This window comes from Rattus norvegicus, chromosome 1, assembly GCF_021556685.1.
Source record: "Rattus norvegicus strain SHRSP/BbbUtx chromosome 1, alternate assembly SHRSP_T2T, whole genome shotgun sequence".
In the NCBI taxonomy this organism is placed as follows: Eukaryota; Metazoa; Chordata; class Mammalia; order Rodentia; family Muridae; genus Rattus; species Rattus norvegicus.
Genome location: NC_141534.1, coordinates 213,895,370 through 213,917,691, shown reverse-complemented (window position 1 = coordinate 213,917,691; position 22,322 = coordinate 213,895,370). Strand labels below are relative to the sequence as shown.

General features: G+C 41.5%; 1 protein-coding gene across 6 annotated transcripts in view; it reads right to left on the bottom strand.

Annotated features, from left to right (window-relative positions):
• Positions 1-22,322, bottom strand: part of Kmt5b (lysine methyltransferase 5B) — a 49,380-nt gene that overhangs the window by 8,919 nt on the left and 18,139 nt on the right. For 3 of the 6 annotated variants that reach the window (NM_001108512.2, XM_087573608.1, XM_087573614.1), the window contains 8 exon segments: positions 1,997-2,193; positions 4,364-4,500; positions 4,582-4,601; positions 4,836-5,002; positions 6,593-6,702; positions 7,247-7,412; positions 12,378-12,446; positions 16,131-16,278. In NM_001108512.2, coding sequence (NP_001101982.1) covers positions 1,997-2,193; positions 4,364-4,500; positions 4,582-4,601; positions 4,836-5,002; positions 6,593-6,702; positions 7,247-7,412; positions 12,378-12,446; positions 16,131-16,278 — 1,014 coding nt within the window. 6 annotated transcript variants of the gene reach the window in all.

Genomic DNA, 22,322 nt, shown 5'->3' with positions numbered 1-22,322 from the left:
AAAAGGCATTCTGACTAATAACCCACACACCTAACACGAGCAGTCGCTACCAAGGTTGAGCTTCCTATTCTAAAGTGCTGAGCTCAAAGTGCTGCTTATGCTTGAGGAAAAGGAGTCAGCTCTGCAGCAACCCTGCCCTTGTCTTGGAGCTGAGGCAAAGGTTTCCCAGGAAGGGCCAGAAACACCACATCTTGGTATCTCTCTAAAAACTACTGGATTTAGTAATAACTATTTCCCATGTTGTAACAAGCTACTAGTATAGATAACAACACCTCCAGAAACTATTTGTATTAAGTATTTAGGCTCAGTGGTATACTGAGTTTATAATGGATATTCTAGTGATCAAGTTCATCCACAACAACAGGGACTCTCTCATTCATCAGAGCCATTCTCTGAGGATAGCTTTGTGGCTGTCTAGAGGGCAGCCCACACCTCAGTGTTTCCATGTAAGCATTTATGAAATGGGCTTCACAAGCTACAGTGTCTTCAAGGAACCAGACTCAAGAAAACGAAGTTCATTACACTGCCTTTATTAATAGAAGCAACAGTCAACAGTGAATGAGAGACTAATACTTCCTCCTCCTTGTTCACTCTGGGCCTCAGCTAAAAAGTGTGAACTTGAACTACACTATTGCTTTCATACTAGAGGTCACGCCTGGCCTTGGACTTCAAGTAGATTCAAATATCCACGCAGTGGCATTTACCATCATGGAGGAGACAATTTCCCTTTTCTTCAAAATTTGCTGTAAGGAGGAGTACCCAAGAGTGGGTTGAAAACAGCTGAAGGCATGGAGAAGATCCTGGAACAGCCAGTACCTGAGGAGGATCCTAAGTGCTCAGTTACTGGACACTAGAGTGCTAGAAGACATACTCTATAGGCAACCAAGGCCAACCTTTCTCACAGATGACTCTAGCAGAGACAAGTCAGACAGGAGAACCTGCTGTTGTAGCGACATCACAGCCGCCACAGAGGTCCCAGCACTTCAAGCTCCACCGTGCCATCTTTGGCCTCTGTGACGTTTCTTCTCTTCCTTTTTTTTTTTTTTTTTTTTGGTTTAACCCCCTCCCCAATTTCCATTAGATACACTACCAAGATAAAACTGGCCTCTTAGAGCCTGCTACCTTCTGTAGTAGCCATCACACACATCCTACAACAGCCACATCCAAATACTCATGGCACATTTCTGAGCCTAGTGAACTAGCTTGATTCACTTCAAAAATGCTAATCAAGCAGTTAAATGATGGAAGTCTTGAAGCTATAATGAACTCTGGGTCTATCTTGTTCCTAGATTGGCTGGAGATGAATATGGGTAGCCTGATGAACCAGCCAAGCTCTTTTCTTTCTTTCTTTCTTTTTTTTTTTTTTTTTTTCCGGAGCTGGGGACCGAACCCAGGGCCTTGCGCTTCCTAGGTAAGCGCTCTACCACTGAGCTAAATCCCCAGCCCCCCAGCCAAGCTCTTGCAGGGCCTAAAACACTATTACACAATCACCAAGGACTTGAAAATGTTTTCCTTGAGCACAATAGTCCTGGAACATATACTGAATATTTCAATGTCAAATTACCAAGTATTCAACAATACATATAGAGGTTTGCTCTAAATTTGGAGTGGATGAAAACTGCTATGGACTAAAAGTGTATACTGCCAAGTGCATTTCTAGCTGAAATGCCTCAAGTCTCAGTTTCTATGAATTTGGGACTTCAAAACTACTGATGCTGGGCTGGAGAGATGGCTCAGCAGTTAAGAGCATTGAACTGCTCTTCCAGAGGTCCTGAGTTCATTTCCCAGCAACCACATGGTGGCTCACAACCATCTGTAATGGGATTTGATGCCCTCTTATGGTGTGTCTGAAGATAGTGACAGTGTACTAACAAATATAAAATAAATAAATCTTAAAAACAAAACAAAACAAAACAAAAAACCCAAAAAAAACTTCTGGGGCATTCTACAGAACTGAGGAGTGTAACCGGCACCTTACAGTAGCTCCCTTACTTACTTGCATTGTCTTTTTCCTGAGTGGTGTCTGCGTCTGTATTAGAGCTGACAGACTGACTGTCTGAGCTTTTGCTGCTGTCACCTAACTTTTTAAGCCTATTTAAGCGTTTATCTGTTTCTCTAAGTCCGTATTTGCTATTGATAACAGGAGCAGGCGCAGGCAGTCCTACTCGTGATTTAAAAGCACCAGTTCCCCGTCTGAAAGAGAAAACAGCAAAGGTCAAACAAATGGAGCACATTATTTAAAACAAGCTTAGCTGCTGAGGGTGTGTGGCCAACAGGGCTGACATGAACTGATAAGGCCTCCACCACAGAGAACTGCTAGCTTTAGAGCTCTCAGAGAGGGCCAGCACACATCTACCAAAACTCTTTTGAAAGTATACTTACAATGTCTGTCTCATTCATTTTCTGCCTGTGGACCTGATCTGTAGAAACACTATGTAGCGGATTCTTCAATTTACATTATTTCTTTTAGGAAGCAAAACTAAGATCCTACATCACAACCATCTTACCAAGCATTCAATTTTCTGGCACCATGTCTGTCTAAGAGTAATCGTGCATTAAACACATGCTTTGAAAGCTCACATTTACACAGAACATTCATGAATGTATTCAATGTTCTATGACGTGTGTGTGTGTGTGTGTGTGTGTGTGTGTGTGTGTGTGTGTGTGTGTGTAGATACTCACATATGAGCCTATAAAAGCCAGAAGTGGCATCAGATCTTTGGAGCTGGAGTTACTGGGGGCTGTGAAGAACCTGACACAGGGGCTAAGACTGGAACTTGGATCCTATGAAACGATCAGTATGAACTCTTAGCTGCTGAGCTGTGTATTCATCTGACTTTGACTTAACTGGGTCATTTGAGCATTTTTTTTAGATTTACTACTTAAGTCATGACCTTTAAAATCCTAAAGTTAGGTAGGAAGAGCTTTCGGGATGTGTGTCTGTCTCTGTCTCTCCCTCTGTCCCCCCCCCCCCTTTTCTTCCTTTCCCTTCCTTCTTTTCTGACACAGGGTCTCTAGTTCTAGCTGTTCAGGATCTTTCTATGTAGACCAGGATAGCCTCTAAGTCACATGAGATCTGCTGCCTTCTACTTTCTGGGTATTGGGATTAAAGGCATGTGCCACCACATTCGGCTTTGGGTAAAGATTTATTTTCTTTTTAATTGTGTGTGTGCACGCAAACACACACAAACCCTCAGAGGACAGGAAGGTTGGGTGTCAGTTTCCCTGGAGTGGCTGAAACAGCACAACATGTGTGGTGGGAACTAAACTTGGGTCCTCTGAAGAGCAGCACATGCTCTTACCTCTCAAGCCCCTAGGCAGATCTTTTCCTAATCATTTTATATTGTTTATTTAAACTGTATTTGGGAGTTTAGCTTGTTTTTTCCCCGGAAGCAGTAGTACTCACTTCCCATATGCACTTTGCTTGTTTAGAACTCTGCTCACTATTGTTCATTCCTAAGCAATGTATCTATCAATCTGACCATAACCACTTTATAATCATCTTTATATCTGTTAAGACAATTCTCTTGTTTCTTAGTCTGGTCTCAGATGCTCTATGACCAGAACTTCTGATCTTCTTGCCTCACTTTTGAGTACTGGAATGACAGGCATGTGCCACCACAATAGCCACTCATGCAGCTCTGGGATCTATCCAGGCTCCCTGTACTTTAGGCAGCTCTGTATCTACTATATCACCAACTCTCCTCTAACCTTTGCTGTGGTCGCCATTGTTCAGTGCCAAGGACTAGATTTCTTTCATGTTTGTTTTGAGAATGAGCTTGCTATGTGGCCTAGATTTACCTACTTTTCCCAGTGCATCTGGCTCAGCCTCCCAAATATTGTAATTATCGGCATAAACTACCTTGCTGGGCTACCCCAATGTTCTTTTTTGTTTTTCTTGGTTTTCATCAGGCATACTGTTTCATAAGCTTTAATATAGTTTTGGTCAATTCCAAAAATAAATGTATTATTATGAAAGGAGTGACATCTATGTGCTCACAGCTAACATCACAGTTCTTTTTACTCAGATACTTATCTTGAGGGCCTGTCATCAGATTTTACCTTTTAAAATTCTTCTAGTGAAATTAGTACAACTTAAGTAGAAACTTGTAACCTCCACTGCATCTCTCCTTTGCACACCTTCAGAGACTACATTTATTGTTGCTTTCTCTTAAGCACTTCTGTATCGTGACCCATCAGTAACAGTTCTATCGCATCTAGTCCTGCTTTTCCCACTTCACTGGGTGCCAAGCTACAGAGCACATGCTAGCTCTACACTCAGTGATGTGGGCGGTTGGGCAGGGTAAACAGCTCACCATCATGATAGCTACATGCTGAATAGGAAGGGAGTCTGATCCTTTACCTTTCGCAAGTGTAACATTCGCAGAACTCATTATTTTCTCCAAAAAACCCATCTCCATAATAACAAGAAATTTCTTCTCCAGGTTCAATATCTCTCAGAGCCTTAACACATGCTGTATCTCGGCCAGTTGACACAAACTGAAATAGAAGTAACTTGTTAAGAGTCTCACACCCAAGGCAAACAAAGAATCTCTGGTATTTGGCTTCATTTATGCTTACCTTACAGTTAGGTCTGCAATCTGAAAAATGTCCAAAAGAGAAAGTCAATTAACTGCTGATAAGATCTGAAACACGAAGTTACAGAATCTGAAAAGGCTTTCCAGACAACATCACAGTTTAGGTCTCAAGTCACACTGGGCATATTTAATAAATCTGAAGATAACGGCCATTCCAAACTCCCCTGAGTATGGCCAGGCCACACTAGCTGTGGGCAGCCAGCCCACACAGCGTAGACGCCTCAGAAGGCAGCTTACCATGATTTATAAATGCAGCAGGACCGAGCCAGAGTTGAGCACAATTTTTCCTTGTGGAATACATGACACTGAAGTCGTTTTCTCCGTGTCTAAGTAGCATGTTCTCCTCAATTTCTGAAAGTTCGGCAATACAACCCACCAGTAATTCTATTTTGTCATTTCGTTTCCTATTTAAAATATGTGATAAAAATTACTAGTAATTATAATAAGGCTTCTTTTAAAAAAAAATAAGCCTTCCCACTAAATATCAGAACTGAGTAGCCCTGGCTCCACATACTTTGCTGACTGACCGGAGTTCACCTGAGCATGCTCTTCCTGATTTCTTATCTACCTTACTCCCACAAGAAAATGGAAGCTTCTCTAGGTAAGGCACGGTTCTGCTTGTAACTCTCAACTCCCTGCAGAGCCTGAATCAGCATCTCATGGGAGGCAGGGGCTCAGCTACTTGCTGTTGTGCACTGTATTTGCAAATGGGTCCCACAGCAGTGGGGTCATGGAGGCCCAGACTGTTGTCATCCTCCAGTAGGGTGCACCACTCACTAAAAGTGATAAGTGATAAAAGTGATAAAAGTAGTAAGCCCAAACTACAAGCTCAAGTTTCCTAGTAGTCACGCCAAGGAAGAAGAGGTGAAATTCCTCTTAATAATGTACTTTAAGTCCACATATCCCAAATAATACTTCAGCAGGCAGTTACTATAGGAACTATGAAAGAGAAAAAGAACACAATGTGAACTCTGGTGAGGATGTATACAGCACCTCTTCATTGAGACAGGCTATATTTCCAAGACTCCATGAAGTTGGTGGCTACTTAATTGCAAAGTACAGTCCTTGGGCCCTAGATCTCAAGCCTGCCATCTGCAACACTGGAGCCACAAGAGTCAATCAGTAAGTAGTTCAGTCCAAATCTGAGGCAGAATACCTTTGTGTACACCCATCCCAGGAGTCTACTTGGGAATAATGCTCTTTTGCACATTCTATTTTTAGGTACCTGACCCCTGAAATTTTTGCTATTAAAATACTAAAGAACCATTGGAGGGACTGCCTATTTCTCTTGGAATAAAAGGTAAGGAACAGGCACTAACAGGGAAGAGAAAAACACCTTTCTTCTAATCTATTGAGACTTTTAAGCCTCAAACTGAGATTTGACTTTACTTTTGAGACGCGACATCACTGTGTAGCTTGGCTGGCTTGGAACTCACTATGTAGATCAGGCTGGCCTCGAACTCAAAAAGATCTGTTTGTCTGTCCCCTAAGTGCTGGGATTAAAGGTCATTACTACTTTTCTTTAAGCATGCATGCTGGGGTTGGGGATTTAGCTCAGTGGTAGAGCCCTTGCCTAGGAAGCGCAAGGCCCTGGGTTCGGTCCCCAGCTCCGAAAAAAAGAACAAAAAAAAAAAAAAAAAAAAAAAAAGCATGCATGCATGTTTTAAAGCAGGTTCATGTATTCAAATGTTTCTTCTGTAATACTTAAGACCTGTCATACTGACCCTGGAAGTAGGTCATAAACCTTGGCACCCTTCTTCAGCAGTCCAGCACAGAACAGCTATTTAAAATCAACATGCTGTGGCTTAGAGATGGGACCAGGTCACCCAGATTTCTGATTTCACTTCTCCCTGAATCAACAGGTCAGAGCTTGGAACTGTACTGATTCTCAGGGAAAGACTGGCTCACCCTGACCATGGTTTCTTAAGTACTTCAATGACAATTTCAGAACTTTAAACAGATATACACTGAGTTTTGACTAGTGTAATAATTACCACTCTTTTGTTGCAACTATCTTGGCTCCATTTTGTTCTGAAGAGTATCTATTACAAGGCAATATTTCAAATCCACTGTCAGTTGCAAACATCCGCAAGTAAATAAAGACCTAAAGCAGGAAAAAACGTGACTATTATTCATTCTGCTAGACTTTCTCAAAATCATAAAAGTATATCACCACCAACAACAATGTAAACCATTGGATAGCCAAGTGAAAACCTTTCCTGTTAGTCTTAGTGTTCACACATGTAAGTACTCAATGGCTTGGCTTTGCTGCTCTAGAAGTACACAAAGAACTTCACTCCAGATGAGCAGCCAGGTCACCTTCTGTATTACAGATCTTTACATTCACTCTTGGCTGGTGACTAGTCAAGTGGCAGAGCATTTACCCAGTGTGTGCCCTGGATCCAAGCTCTGTAAGCCATTGCCACCACTGTTAGACATAAAACCTCAGTGCTTACAAACATTCAGGCTTCAGTTTATATATAAATCTTTGTTTTTCTGAGATAAGAGTCTCACACTGTAATCTAGCTAGCTAAAACTCGTGTAGCCCAGTCTGGCCTTGAACTGGTAGCAATCTTCCAGCTTCAACTACCACAGTTAGCTCCTACTTATCTGGACAGAGGTTAGCAGCATTAATGCACTTAACTTACATGTTCTTTGAATAATTTCTCCTGCATTTTGTTTTTGTTGAGAAAATAATGTCGTGCCCATTCACCTGAAGTCAAACATTTAAAAGCTTTCTCTAAGTGTTCATCTTTCTTAAAGCGTTCAATTACTTCCTTTAGCTCTTCCTGCCTTCCTTTTATAGGTCGAAATCTGAAAGAAATCAAAATAGCAAGTTTAGTTATCTATCATAATTCTTTAAAAATTTTAACTGACTTATTTTATAAGTATCATGTATTTGGCCTGCATGCATATATGTGTGTCTGGTGCCCTTGGAGTTACAAGAGGACGTCAGATCCCCTGAACTGGAGGTACAGACAGTTATAAGTGCTAGAACTGAACCAGAGTCCTCTGCAAGAGTAGCTAGTGCTTTTAAACTCTAAGCCATCTCTCTAGGCCATCTATCACAATTCTTGAGCTACTGATTCAATTGAAGAGAACTTAAGGAAGCTGGTATTCTACAGACAGTGTGGTTATCACACCAAAGATTTAAAAAGAAAAAAATAATCTTGACAGTTAAATCATCAATTAGTACTACAATCACCTGAAAAGATCTTCCTTTTTTCTCTTTTCCTCTGTATGCATGTGGTATATATGCATGTTTGCATGTGTAGATGCATACATGTGTGCATGTGAAGGCCAAAAGTTGGTACTAGGCACATTCCCCCATCGTTCTCCATTTTATGTATCTGAGTCGAGTCTTTTGCTAAATCCAGAGTTTGCTGATTGGGCTAATGCAGTGAGCCACCCGACTCTTGAGTGTTAAGCTCACAGTCAGGCTGCTAGATCTATCTGGCTTTAAATGTTTTAAATGTGGGTTCTGGGAACCAGAATACCAGTCCTCATACTCATATGGCAAATTCTTTATCCACTGAGCCATCTCCCCAGGGCTCAGCTTCCTTTTTTTCTTCAAACAACACTTTAATCTTTTGACTGTTATCTCAGTCAAATGAGTGGACTCAAAAAACTGTCTTGCCTCACACATCCACTAATCACCTATTTTGAAAGGCACAAAATGAAAGGCCTATGATAGAAAAAAATCCAAGTAGAGGTAATAAGGGTAAGAGTTTGATGTAGACTTAAGGTAAAGGACTTAAAAACAGAGCAATGAGTTCAGAGATACATTGACATAAACAAAATAAAGTTATAATGTCTTTGTGCACAGCAGAAAACTCCATGCATTTCAATAGGACTTCTTTTTTTTTTTAAAACATTTATTTATTTTATGTATCTAAGTACACTGTTGCTCTCTTCAGACACACCAGAAGAGGGCACCTGAGCCACCATGTGGTTGCTGGGAATTGAACTCAGGACCTCTGGAAGAGCAGTCAGTGCCCTTAATCACTGAGCCATTTCTTCAGCCCTCAATAGGACTTTCAAACACACATTCTAACCACCCACCTGATGTTGGACAACTTCATCCAGAGAACAGGAGAAATGCCAAAATCTTTTTTTTTTTTTTTTTTTTGAGACAGGGTTTCCCTATGTTGCCTTGGCTGTTCTGGAACTTGGCTCTGTGAAACAGGGTGGCCTGGAACTCAAGAGACCCAGCTGCCTCTGCCTCCCAAGTGCTGGGATTAAAGACATGTGCCAACACTCCCTGGCAAAATGCCCAAATCTTAATTTGGAAAATGAGACTATTTACATTGGTGAAATTTATTTGGGTTAGAATTTTAAAGGATTTAGTTGTAAAATTAGCCATAAAAAAAAAATAGTTGGGGATTTAGCTCAGTGGTAGAGCGCTTGCCTAGAAAGCGCAAGGCCCTGGGTTCGGTCCCCAGCTCCGAAAAAAAAAAAGAAAAAAGAAAAGAATTTTTTCAGAGGCTGGAGAGATGGCTCAGTGGTTAAGAGCCCCGACTGCTCTTCCAGAGGTCCTGAGTTCAATTCCCAGCAACCACATGGTGGCTCACAACCATCTGTAAAGAGATCTGATGCCCTCTTCTGGTGTGTCTGAGGATAGCTACAGTGTACTTATATATAATAAATGAATAAATCTTTAAAAAAAAAGAATTTCTTCATGTCAGGCAGTGGTGCTGCACCCTTGCAGAGGCAAGTGGATCTCCTGAGTTCTAGACGAGCTTGACTTATAGAGTGAGTTAGGACATCCAAGGCTACACAGAGGAACCCTGTCAAGAAGCAAATAAACAAAACAAAACAAAAATAATTTCTTTGTATGTCAATTTCATTTGGTTAATTTTCTCAAATAGGGGTTTCCTGTTAAAAACAACCATCACCACCCACCCAACAGAAAAAAAAACCTAAGGATTTCTGCTCAAATAAAACCCATGAAAAGATAGAGGTGATTCAAGAGAAAAATATTTGAACTATGCACTTATGATCTAAAGTGGTGACTTTATGCCTGACAACACTGAGATAAGACCTAGCACAGACTCCAACCAAACTCAGCATGCAACAGAACTCTATTCAAACTAAGCCATCACAATGTAATAACTTTTTTTTTGAGACAGGGTCTCATGTAACCCAGACCAGCTGCTTGTCTTGATCACCCAATGTAAATGAGGATGGCCTTGAACACCAAATCAACTTTCTTCTACCTCCCAAGTGCTGGTGTTACATGTGTACTGCCATGCATAGCTTCCATTAACATTTCAGTAAGAGTTTAAACTGTAAGATTTCACCAAGGCTTAGTTCTTAAGTTTTCTATGTACAGCAGCATAAAAGAGGCCAAAGTGGGAGAGACTAGAAGAAAAGGACATCATCATTGTTCTGGTTTTGACATCACTGTTTTTGATTTTGTTTTGTTTTTTTGAGGCAAGGGTTCTCTGTGCCCTGGCTGTCCTGGAACTTACACAGTGGGATGGCAGTGGGGATGTAAGTCCAGGTAGAATATATGCCTAACCTGCAAGGTCCTCAGTTCCATCCTCAGCAACATGGAAAAAGCTAAACTCACTCAAAGACACAGAAAAATAAGCTAGACATGACTGAAATGAAGGTAGTGCACATACACACCGAGAGTCAGTAAGAAAGTAAGAGTGGTGTGTGTATGTAGGTCCGAGGACAACTTTTTCCTTCCATCATGTGGATTTCAGGATCAAATTCAAGCTACCAAGTTTCACAGCAATTGCCTACCACATCTCAAGCCATCTCATTTGACCGAGGTAGGCATTTTTTAAGATTTATTTATTTATTATATATAAGTACACTGTAGCTGTCTTCAGACACACCAGAAGAGGGCATCGGATCTCTTTACAGATGGTTGTGAGCCACCATGTGGTGGCTGGGAATTGAACTCATGACCTCTGGAAGAGCAGTCGGGTGCTCTTAACCGCTGAGCCATCTCTCCAGCCCCCGAGGTAGGCATTTTTAACAGTTTGTATGTCCTTGACTTTCTGAAACATGTTCATTCCAACCTTAAATGTCCTTAAGTACCCTAGTTTTCATTGTTCACAATGTTAAACTACTAAAAGCTAAAATCAACATAAAATAACTCTACTCATACTATTTTCCCTGGGATGTATCTCTCCTGAGATGATCTCTGTCTCTCATTCTCTAGTTCTGTCTCCTAAAGGAAACCACAGCATTATCCTTTGTTATCCCCCAGCAGGAATGTCTAACTCAGTTAAAATGTGAAAATTTACTGCCAAAGCTGACTCCTGTATGAAGGAAAGACGATGTGAGGAGGTCCTCTCACACGCCTTTGGTCCCAACACTCTGGAGGCAGAAGCAGGCTAATCTCTGAGTTTGAGGCCAGCCTGCTCTACAGTGAGTTCCAGGACAGCTTGGACTACACAGAGAGACTTTGTCTTGAAAAGTGAGGGGGGAAAAAGGAAAGGAGACAGTATTTCAGTGACCCTTCAGATACATAGTAGTAACAGCTGGCCAATACTGTGGGAGATAAAAATTATGCAATGACACAAAACTGTTAACAAACATTAAGGACAAAGCAAAAGCTACTTCGGACTTGAGAAGCAGGAAAATAACTTCCTATTACACCCCCCTCCCCCACATATGTATCCTTGGCTGACCTGGAATTATGTTGCCCAAGCTGGCCTCAAACTCAAGAGATATACCTCTATCTGCCAACTGAGTGCAGATCTGAAAAGGATTTGACTTCTGTTTGCCCTTAGGAACCTGCACTTAGGTGACTTTATCTAGTTGTAGGAGTTAGATATCTTCCCTTACCATGTGGTCCCGGGTTTAACCCCAGGCTTACACTGTTTGGTGGCAAGAGCCTGCTGAGACTCTAGGCTATCCAGCTTTATGCTGCTAATCCCTACAGTGTAAGGGACAAGGGCAAGAGTGGGTGCTGACATCTATGTCAGGAGGGAGAGGGAAAGAGTGAAAGAGAGGCACTTGGCACCTCCAAATGGACATGCTTACTCTTTCTGATTACAAAGTCTACTACTCACACAGAGGTCCTTCTCTCCCAGACCTTGGTGGCTACGATACAAAATAAAACATGTAATTTACAATCAGCTATTAAAAGGGATAGGGAACAAACATATATTCACATTCTCACACTCCTGTTCCTACTCTCTAAGATTAACTTCCCAGAATTTTTGCTATTTCACTTTTCTGTCTTCCAAACACAAGCGACCACTGCCACCGCCGCCGCCAACAAGCAAATTTGTATTAGTTGAACTGCTACGATGCCCTCCACTAGCATGCACAAGAGAGTAACAGAGGGCGCTGCAGGGAGAGAAAAAGAAGGAAAAAGGCAGGAAAGAGGAAGAGAAAGAAAATGCTCAAAGAGCTGCAAACCATAGCTGCAAAAGGTTCCTGGACCAGGCTGGCCTCCAACTCACAGAGATCTCCCTGACTCTGCCTCCAGCAAGACCATACAATTTAAAAGAATTACTAAATGCTTTAGAAGTCCTATTTGGGGGGCTGGAGAAATGGCTCATTGGTTAAGAGCATTGGTTAAGGTTCTCTTCCAGAGGACCTGAGTTCAAATCCCAGCACTTACAAGGCAGCTCACAACTGTCTGTTAACTCCAGTTCCAGGGTGATGGAACACCCTGTACAAACACACATACAGGCAAAACACAAATTCATGAAATAAAAACGAATACTTTTAAAACAAGTCCTATTTCAATGAAATGGCCCAGGACAGAACCACAGGCTTATGCCTTGCTTATTTGAAATGCACGCTACATACCTCATAGGGTTGTTGTGAGAAAAACTGTCAGCTTTGGAAATATGTCTCGAGCTCCTCGAAGGAAAGGCGCTATACAAACACAAAGCAAACAACAGTGAAGACTCTTCGTACAACTGCTATTTGTCATCCCTAAACATTCACTGAGCACAAATCTTTAAACAACAATATTTAAAACTTTATGAATCCACAGGGATATTCCACAGATACCAATGCCAGATTGTTAAAAACCTTTTGTTCTCACAATACAAATTTTCCACAAATTCACAAAATTCCTTTATGTATTCTAGTCAAGCATCAAATCCTAAAATGATATTACATATTTATAAATGAAATTCAGGAGAGGATATGCATAAGCAAACCCATAGCAGGAGAAACCAATTCAGCTATAACGATGGAAAGCTAAGACTGTCAGGCAACTTTAGACTGGAAAATCAAGCACAGCTTTAGAGGAACAGTTCCCAGACAATAATTCTTGCTTCATAAACCACTTTTTTTGACCTACACCTGACTTTTTTGTTGTTTTCGTTTTTGTTTTGGAGACAAGGTTTTTCTATGTAGTCTTGAATAACCTGGACTTGAGTATGTAACCAGGCTGGACTCAAACTCAAGCAATCCACTTGCCTCTGCCTCAGACTCTTGAATGTTGGGATTAAAGGCATGGGATTAAAGTATAAACGATCCAAGTGAGTCATGCTGCCTAGATGAGGGGACTACTAAAGCCACCCACCCATCCCTTCCTTACACATTTGCTCCAACTCCCCCCTTTTTCCTACCCTGAGACAGGGTTTCTCTATTGTGTAGACTAGACTATCCTGGAACTCCCTTGGTACACCCAACTGGCTTTGAACTCAGATATCCACCTGCTTCTGTTACCTAAATGCTGGGATTAAAGGATTAGGCTACTGCCTGGCCCCAAGTCCCTTTTTAAAAGTCAGAGGTATTGGGGCTGAAAAGATGGTGCAGTGATTAAGAGTACTAACTTTCCTTCCAAAGGACTCGGGTTCAATTCACAGAACCCACATGATAGCCCACAACTATCTGTAACTCCTGTTTCAGGGGATCAAACACCCTCACACAGACATACATATACAGTCAAAACACCAATGTACATAAAATAAAAATGAAATAAGTTATATAAAACTCAGAGGTTGTGTCCACAGCTCTAGTCTCCTAGTATAAAAAAAAATTAAGTTTCGCATCTGACAAGAAGCAATTTAAGGGTTGGAGAGATGGCTCAGCAGTTAAGAGCAATGGTTGTCTTCTAAAGGTCCTGAGTTCAATTCCCAGCAACCACATGGTGGCTCACAATCATCTGTAATGGGATCTGATGCCCTCTTCTGGTGTGTCTGAAGACAGCTACAGTGTACTTATATATAATAAATAAAGAAAGAAGCAATTTTAAAAATTCTAGCAAATGTAAATTTGTACTTTCTGTTTACTCAGCTCTCATGATATAGCTCTGTTTTACTGGTGGGAAAATGCTGAGGAACTAAGATCAAAATATCAGCACCTGTGCCAAGTGTGGGGCTGCACACCTTTAATATGGCACTCAGGAGACCAAGGCAGGACTGAGTATGAGGTCAACTTTGGCTACACAGCACAACCCTGCCTCAAAACCAAAACCAACAAATAAAAAGGCAAAGCGCAAGCATTCCAATCAGAACCGCTGCTGTAAGTTCTCAAATCCCACAACTGCTACTGCTTCCAAACACAAACACAGGCCGGGAAGCTCCTGGGAAGAGGGAGAGAGAAGGCAAGAAGAGCTGTGGTCGCAGGCCAGTGGTAGTCTTACTTAACGGGTATGAGGCCCTGACCTATCCCCAGAACTATAGGCATGCAGAGGGAGAGAGACAAGGAGACAAGAGATTGTGTATTCCTAAACACAGCTTGCAGGGAGCTGCTGAAACCTGTGTGAGGAAGCCGTCACTATGCATGGGAGTCTGGGGCCATTCTATCTGGAGTAGACTAGTCCTGCCCACTCCCCAAGGCTGGTTCAGCTGAGTGGACTAAATGTTGCACCGAAACACTTACTTAGGTTTTCCAGTTTCTGTGGAAACAGAACACAGTTAACTCAGGAGTCTTGCCATACAAAAAGGTTACAAGTATCAATAACTGTGACAATACTGAGATTTTTTTCCCCTCTCTTCCATTTTCTCTTCCTCACCTGGATTCTCTTATGATAGGTGAGCACTTCACTGAGCCACACCCTTAGGCCTCTGAACTTTATGATCACATCATTTTACGTGAGCCTCAGGAAACTTGGGTTTAGACTAAATTATTCTAAATACAGATCAGGGGCTTGTTAGAAATGCAAAATCACAGTTTCCATCCATAGGCTAAGAAATACCAGTGTCCTGGGGAAAAAAAACACAATACTTTCTACCACAGAGCCACTGACAGTTATAACCCTTTATTCTCTGGAATAGTCTGGGGTTCAAAATAAATATTCTTCCATAAGCAACTAAAACTTTTATTCTGACTCTAATGGAATAGCTTTCTAAAATATTTCATTTACCTCTGTATCTTAATACATAAGATATAATCAACAGGGGTTGGGGATTTAGCTCAGTGGTAGAGCAACCGCAAGGCCCTGGGTTTGGTCCCCAGCTCCGAAAAAAAGAGAAAAAAAAAAAGATATAATCAACATAGACAACTTAAGTAATCCACTTATTTAAAAGGGCGTGGGGGGCAAAGATACAGAGGATGACTGAAATCCTATCAGATCATCTTCCAGGAGAACGGGCATCAATCTCATTGAATGGGAACTGGGATTCAAGCAGTATGAGGTGGTAGGCTGGCACAGGGTGTAGTCAGCTTAACTACAATGTATATAACATTTAGTTCAGTGAGTGACTCAAAGGAATAGAGGTCATGGAATTCCAAAGACACCTTTTACTGCCATTCTTTCTAGATATACAATAAAGCTGGTAAGTAAGAAAAACTAGTCCTGTTTTACTTCTAGAAAAGGGAAATTTTTAAAGGGAAAAGGGTGTTCAAGGCTTCCTTCCAGTTCCTGTCTCCCCTAACAATCAGAGCTTATTAAACGTGGTTTTCCAGTTCTCCTGGATGATCACAGCCATAGGGCTACAGGAAGCCTATATATGATGGAGATGAGAAGGAATGGACCCAGAGTTCATCTCATCTCTAAATCGCTAGTGGAATCATTTCCACCAGATCCAAAACCCTTCGCCACAGAACCAAAGAGAGAAAGAACTGTAAGATGATCTTAGTGTCTTTCCCAAGAGAAAAATGGTTCTTAAGAGGACTACAAGAGTCAGAGACCTCAGACTCGAGTCAAAGAACCAGAGCAGGCATGGTAGTACATGTCTTTAGTCCCAGAACTCAGAAGGTGAGGCTTGCATTGTCTTCTCTCCCTCACACACTCATAGCCCCGAGACTGTAGAAGCAATTTCTGACTGACAGAGCATTTAGACTCTAAACAGGTTCCTATCTGCATATGGAATATACAAGTATTACCTGCTGAGTTGCAAGGGTTACACAAGAAGGCAAAAACACCAGTGGACATTATTTAAAACAGGAAGACTCCATACTGAAGCCATGGAAAAGACACCCCCCCTCCAGTGCAAGGTGGAAAAGTGGACTTTCTTTCCAGATTCTGCCTGCTTCTCTTGGCTCACAGAAAACTGTTCTGTATCAAAGAATGCTATTGTCATTTATAATTCAGAGTCATCATCTGTTTTCTTAAGTTGGACATCATTATTGGTTCTATGCAGGAGAAAGAATAAAAATTACCTAGTGTTCATTTTGTGTGTTTGAAAACCTAAATAGGGATCAAGAACCAAACTGGTTGCTAAGTCATCGTTCTCACAGAGCTCCTTGGCGGACATTCCAGAGGATGGCACATAGCGACTCTGCCCTTCAAATCCCGAGTTACCATGACCTGTGAACAGCAAAAGAAAAAAATATAACTTGGTAAAACAATTCAATCTCCTTAAAATCCCCACTGCATCCAAACTGGCATCATCAGCTGGAGTTACTATTCATGATTAGAAATTAATATTCTTGGGGCTGGGGATTTAGCTCAGTGGTAGAGCGCTTACCTAGGAAGCGCAAGGCCCTGGGTTCGGTCCCCAGCTCCGAAAAAAAAAGAACCAAAAAAAAAAAAAAAAAAAAAGAAATTAATATTCTTTATGCTAGACAGAAAGAAAACCAGATACAGGGGTTGGGGATTTAGCTCAGTGGTAGAGCGCTTGCCTAGGAAGCGCAAGGTCCTGGGTTCGGTCCCCAGCTCCGAAAAAAAGAACCAAAAAAAAAAAAAAAAAAAAGAAAGAAAACCAGATACAGCACATCCAACCATTAGGAGAATGTGAGCAGCTGACAATATTTTCAGGTTTCCTAACAACAGGGTCCAGGGATTCGGGAGCTTATTCAACTCTCCACTCCATCAACAGTGGAGACAGCACACAGGGCCATTACAGACAGGGATAGGGAGAAGAAAACAACAGGGATGCAGACAGCCATCAAGAAATGCCATAAATGTGGATCCCAAGAACCAAAGGGTCTCAAGGAATTAAGATGGGCTTCTTGCTTTTGGGTAGCTAAATGACCAATATCCTTTTTATGGATAACTGAGGACCAGAAGTTAAAATCTTACCTGGGTTTAAATCTTGCCTGGGTTTAGTTACACAGAAGTGGAGAAAGACAGGGAATGAAAAATGAGAGGCTTATTTCTATTGTACTTCTGTTTGAGAAACTTCTCAATGAGTGAACTAAATGAATAACGTAAGTGGCTGGGTTTCACTGAGAAGCAATGCAGAGAAGGCATATGCAGAAACAAAAAGCTCCCATCGGTGTTGGTGGCTCATGAGTAGTGTTCAGTCGGCTCCAGGAATTAGCACATAATTTACAAAGTGCTGATGACAGTGTAAGTTTAAGCTCTCAAAATCAGCACATTGAGAATGGGAGGTTTAACCTCTTTATCCATTCTTTCACAAAATAAACCATATGGGTCCTTTCCAAGGAAGTGGGTATATGACTTCTGCAATCAAAGTATTTGCATATAAACATGTGAGAAGGATCTAAGAGGCTGGGGAGATGACTCAGCTATTAAGAGCATTGACTGCTCTTCTAGACCCTGGTTCAAGTCCCAGCACCCATATCATTATAGCTCATAACTATTTCTAACTTCAGTTCTAGAAGATGTTTTTTTGTTTTGTTTTTAATTGGATTTTTTTTTTTTTTGATAGAGTTTCTCTGTGTATCCCTGGCTGTCCTGAAACTCACTCTATAGACCAGGCTGACCTTGAACTCTAAGATCCACCTGCCTCTCCCTCTCAAATCCTGGGACTAAAGGCATGTACTGCCACCACCTAGCATGAGATCTGACTTCTGAAGGCACCAGGAATGTATACAAACATATATGCAGGCAAAACATCCATACAAATAAAAATTAAAACAGTAATAACAGCCACAAACTAAATAGTTGTCTGGGTCCACCTAGTACCTTACGAATACAAGGTATGCACTGAGTTATACATACCCTTAACCCTTACCCTGCTACATTTTCTAAGGTGTGTTGAAATATAAACTCAACCAGGCAAAACAGACAATTCAATGATTAACAGATTGACAGCGTTGATCTCCCGTCACCACCCCCATGTGGACCCAAAAGAAGGCTCATTGTCCCCAGCAACTGCTCAGACTGAGGCAACCAATGACCTACTATGTCTCTTTTCAATTTGCCTGCTCTGAAAACTTTACATGCTGCAATGATAATATATGTGATGCTCTGTGACTGGCTTCTTCTAGCTGGCACACTTCATCATGTTACACTATGTATCAGGATTTTTGTCCTATGGTTAAAAATTACTTTGGCTAGCAGACATACCTGAGCTGTTTCCATTTTGGGACTATTCTGGATAATGCTGCCACAAACCTCTGTAAAAATATCATCTATCCACAAAGTCTTCCTAGTGGGGGTCTCATCTCTACCAGACTGGGAGAGTCCAAGCCTCCCACTCCTTGCCAACAGCCTGTCATCCTGATTCTAGCTGTCTTGCTGGCAGTGCTGACAAATTAAATATGCTACTGGCTACTTGCATATCTCTGAAGCAATATGTCTACTTCGGTCTGTAATCTATTTTGAAATTGGGTTCTGTCTTTCACCTTGGCTTTCAAGAACTCTTTGTATATACTGGAGATGGCCCTTTGTAGACATATGATTTAGTTCCCCCACTCCATTCTATGGTTGTTGTCTTTTTACTTTTAGGTGATTTTTTTTCTTGTTCCTTGTGTTTTTTTAAATGTCCTATTAAAAAAGAACATTGCCCCTTGTGAGGTTAGGAAAATGTTGCCTGTGTTTGCTTTAATGTTTCACACACATGGTGTGCTGGGTTCACTTCACTCTGGATACAGAGACCTAATTCTCCTTCATCATATTTTTCCTGGTGGAAGAAAGGAAGAAAGGAAGAAAGGAAGAAAGGAAGAAAGGAAGAAAGGAAGAAAGGAAGAAAGGAAGGAAAGGGAAGGGAAAGGAAGGGAAGGGAAGGGAAGGGAAGGGAAGGGAAGGGAAGGGAAAGGAAGGGAAGGGAAGGAGAATGCAGCTTAGTGGAGAAACACTTATCTAGAAGCCCTGAGTGTCAGTCCTAGCAAACCCTTCTACCCTTGTTGAAAGATCTAAACTGTGCTATTATTCTTGTTCTTAAATGTACTCCAGGAGCACAGATGTGCTGGACACCCTTGTGCTGATTACTGCAGCAGTGAAGGAAGCTTTGAAACAGAGGAAGCAGAGTTTCCTAACTTTACTCTCCATGACTCCAATCAATGTTTGCTATTCTGTTGTGACAGAATCACCTGGAGAGTATTGCTGTCTGTTGCCTAATCAAGAAACAAGCAACATGTTACTCCATCCATTAGGCCTTCAAGGTTTAAGAAAGGTTTACTTACTTTACATATGAGTGCTCTGTCCGTATGTTCACCTACATGCCAAAAAAAAGACCATCAGATCCCAGGACAGATGGCTGTGAGCCACCATGTGGTTGCTGGGAATCGAACTCAGGACTCCTGGAAGTGCACTCATTGCTCTTAACCACTGAGTCATCTCTCCAGCCCAAGTCTTCAATCTTTTTCAACAGCATTTTTTAGTTTTCAGAAATATATGAATACTTTGTAGATTCTCATTGCTACTGTTTTGGACGGCACTGTAAATGAAATGTTTCTGTTGTGCTTGAGGCTGAACCTGGAACCTCCTACACCCTAGCTGAATCACTTATCATCAGGCTACATCCTTAGATTGTTATTCTTTTGAGCAAGGTTCTCTTCACGAAGTCTTGGCTGGTTCTGAACTCTTAGTAATCCTCCTGTATCAGCCTTTAGAATGCTGAGAATAATAAACAAAATTTTCTTTAGGAGATTTATTTACATATTTATTTTATGTATGAGTGGTCTATCTGCATGTGTATCTTCATGCCTAAAGGGGCATCAGACCCCATTACAGATGACTGTGAGCCACCCTACAGTTGCTGGGATTTGAACTCAGGTCCTCTGGAAGTGCAGTCAGTGCTCTTAACCGCTGAGCTATCTCTCAAGCCTGTCAAGTTACAGACAGACAGACAGACAGACAGACAGACAGACAGACAGACAGACAGACAGACAGACAGACAGAACGAACTACCCCCCAAGGCCCTGGAGATGGGATTCTAGGAAAATGGTCTCCACCCTTAGAATGAATGATATGCTGCTATTTTGTGAAGAATATTTTTGTTCATATTCAGATATAGTGCCACACTCTGTACTTTTGTGATGTCTAGTTTTGGCATCAGGGTAAGAAAATAAGTTACAAGTATTCCTAAGATTTTCTCAAGTACTGGTGTCAATTCTTGAGACATCTCAGAGAATACAACAATTAAACCCTCTGAGCCTGAGGCTTTCTTTGTGGGTAGGCTCTGCTGATTTTAAATGACTACTTGTTACAAGTTTATTTGGGTTTATTTCTCCCAGGGTGCCCTTGAACTCACAGGACCTTTTCTTCTTCTGCCTCCCAAACGCTGGGATAAAGAGGTATGTGCCAACCTGCTCAATTTGGTTTCCCTTTTAATTTCTTCTTTGAATCAACAGTCATTCATGAGTGTGTAGTAGTAAAATTTGTATTGACTTTAATATTTACTCTGTGTAAACATTTAAATGAGTTTACCCCTTTTAAGTCTGCTTATTTGTTACATGGCCTGGCATAGTTCCATGTATACTTGAGAAATAAGAATGGAATGGAATGTTATGCTGATACCTGATTAGTTAGCTGATTTACAGGGCTTTAAAAATCTGGGGTTGGGGATTTAGCTCAGTGGTAGAGCGCTTGCCTAGCAAGCAGAAGGCCCTGGGTTCGGTCCCCAGCTCCAAAAAAAAAAAAAAAAAAAAAAATCTACCCTGTTCCTGTTCACTTCTGGCCTGTTGTTGCACCCATTACTGAAGGTGGACTGCTCCAGTACCTGATTTCTTGCTGCAGTGTCTACTTTCTCTCCAGGGCTGTCAGCATTTAGCTTTGTGTGTTCTGGGTCCTAGTTTTAAGTCGGGCTGACCATCTTCTTTGATATAGAGCACTTTATGTGATCCTTCTCTGTCACTGGCTCTCTCTCCAACAACATTCAGCATAATGCTGTCTTCTCTACATTCTGTATCTCCCACAATTTAACTTAAAACTAAAAACTTTTACAATGTGCAAGAAGCCAGCAATTTAAAAACTTCAAAAATGCCTGTTTTCTGACCACTGCAATGCTACTGAGAGGGCATAGTTTTAGCCTATGTTGACCTCAGTCATGAACATGGGTCCCTGCAGAGAAGAGCTAGTTATTTGTACTCCCTCACATTCTTAATTCCAAGCAAGAATTATGCCCCACTTTCTACAACACATTGATCTGAGCTCATCTGGAAAGAGTAAAGGTGCCTGAGCCCAGTAAACAGCATCTGCCGACAAAGCTGAAGAGCCCGAGGCAGACCCAACCCAACTAAGGAACTTCACAGTGGCTGACTAATGTTAGGAAAAGCACAGACTGAGAAAGTCATCCTTAACATGGATGTAGACACTTCTGGATGATATTCCTGTAACTCTCTACTCACACATATGTTTGTTCTAGGGCATTTTATTTTGGAGAGGGGACAAGAAAAAGAAACTAATCCTATAACTTCCTCAATTCTCAAAAAAAAAAAAAAATGGCCTTGGGGTTGGGGATTTAGCTCAGTGGTAGAGCGCTTGCCTAGCAAGCTCAAGGCCCTGGGTTCAGTCCCCAGCTCCAAAAAAAAAAAAAAAAAAGGCCTTGTCGATTGGTTTTGTGGAGGCTTGATGCCCCAGAAAAGAGGGATGCTAGAAGTGGGAGGCAAAGGGAAGGGGGGATGAGGTGGGGGATTGTAAAGACTGTGAAGGGGGACACTCGGAATGTAAACAAAACAAAACAAAATGCCTCATCCCCACCAAGAACCACAGAGGTTTGGAAGTGACTTCTCATCATAGGGTTTCTTGAATAGACGGCAAGGATCGTGAGGGTGTTCTAAGGACCATCTTTGATCCATCCACTCCTCATGGAGTATGGTTCAGCTTGCTCCATGAAGCACTTTTGGAAGTTACAGCAAGGCATTTATTTATACTTATAAGAAATTCAGCAGTAGCATTTTTTAAAAACTCCTACAGAACAAATCAGCTTTCTACAAGCTATGGGTAAAAAAAAAAAAAGCATCATATATAAAGTGGGGAGGGGAGATGGGGTGAAGAACTCTGGGAGGGGGGACCAAGAAGGGGAGTAACATTTGGGAACTAAATAAATAATTTTTAAAAAAGATTACATAAAGCATGACACTTAAGTTTTACATTTTACATGGTAAGAACCCAAACTGCTAGTGTGTCTGTAGTGCTAGCTACTTGGGAGGCTGAAGCAGAAGAATCACTTGAGGCCAGGAGGAGAACCTGAGCAACATAATGGAGCATACCCTACCCCC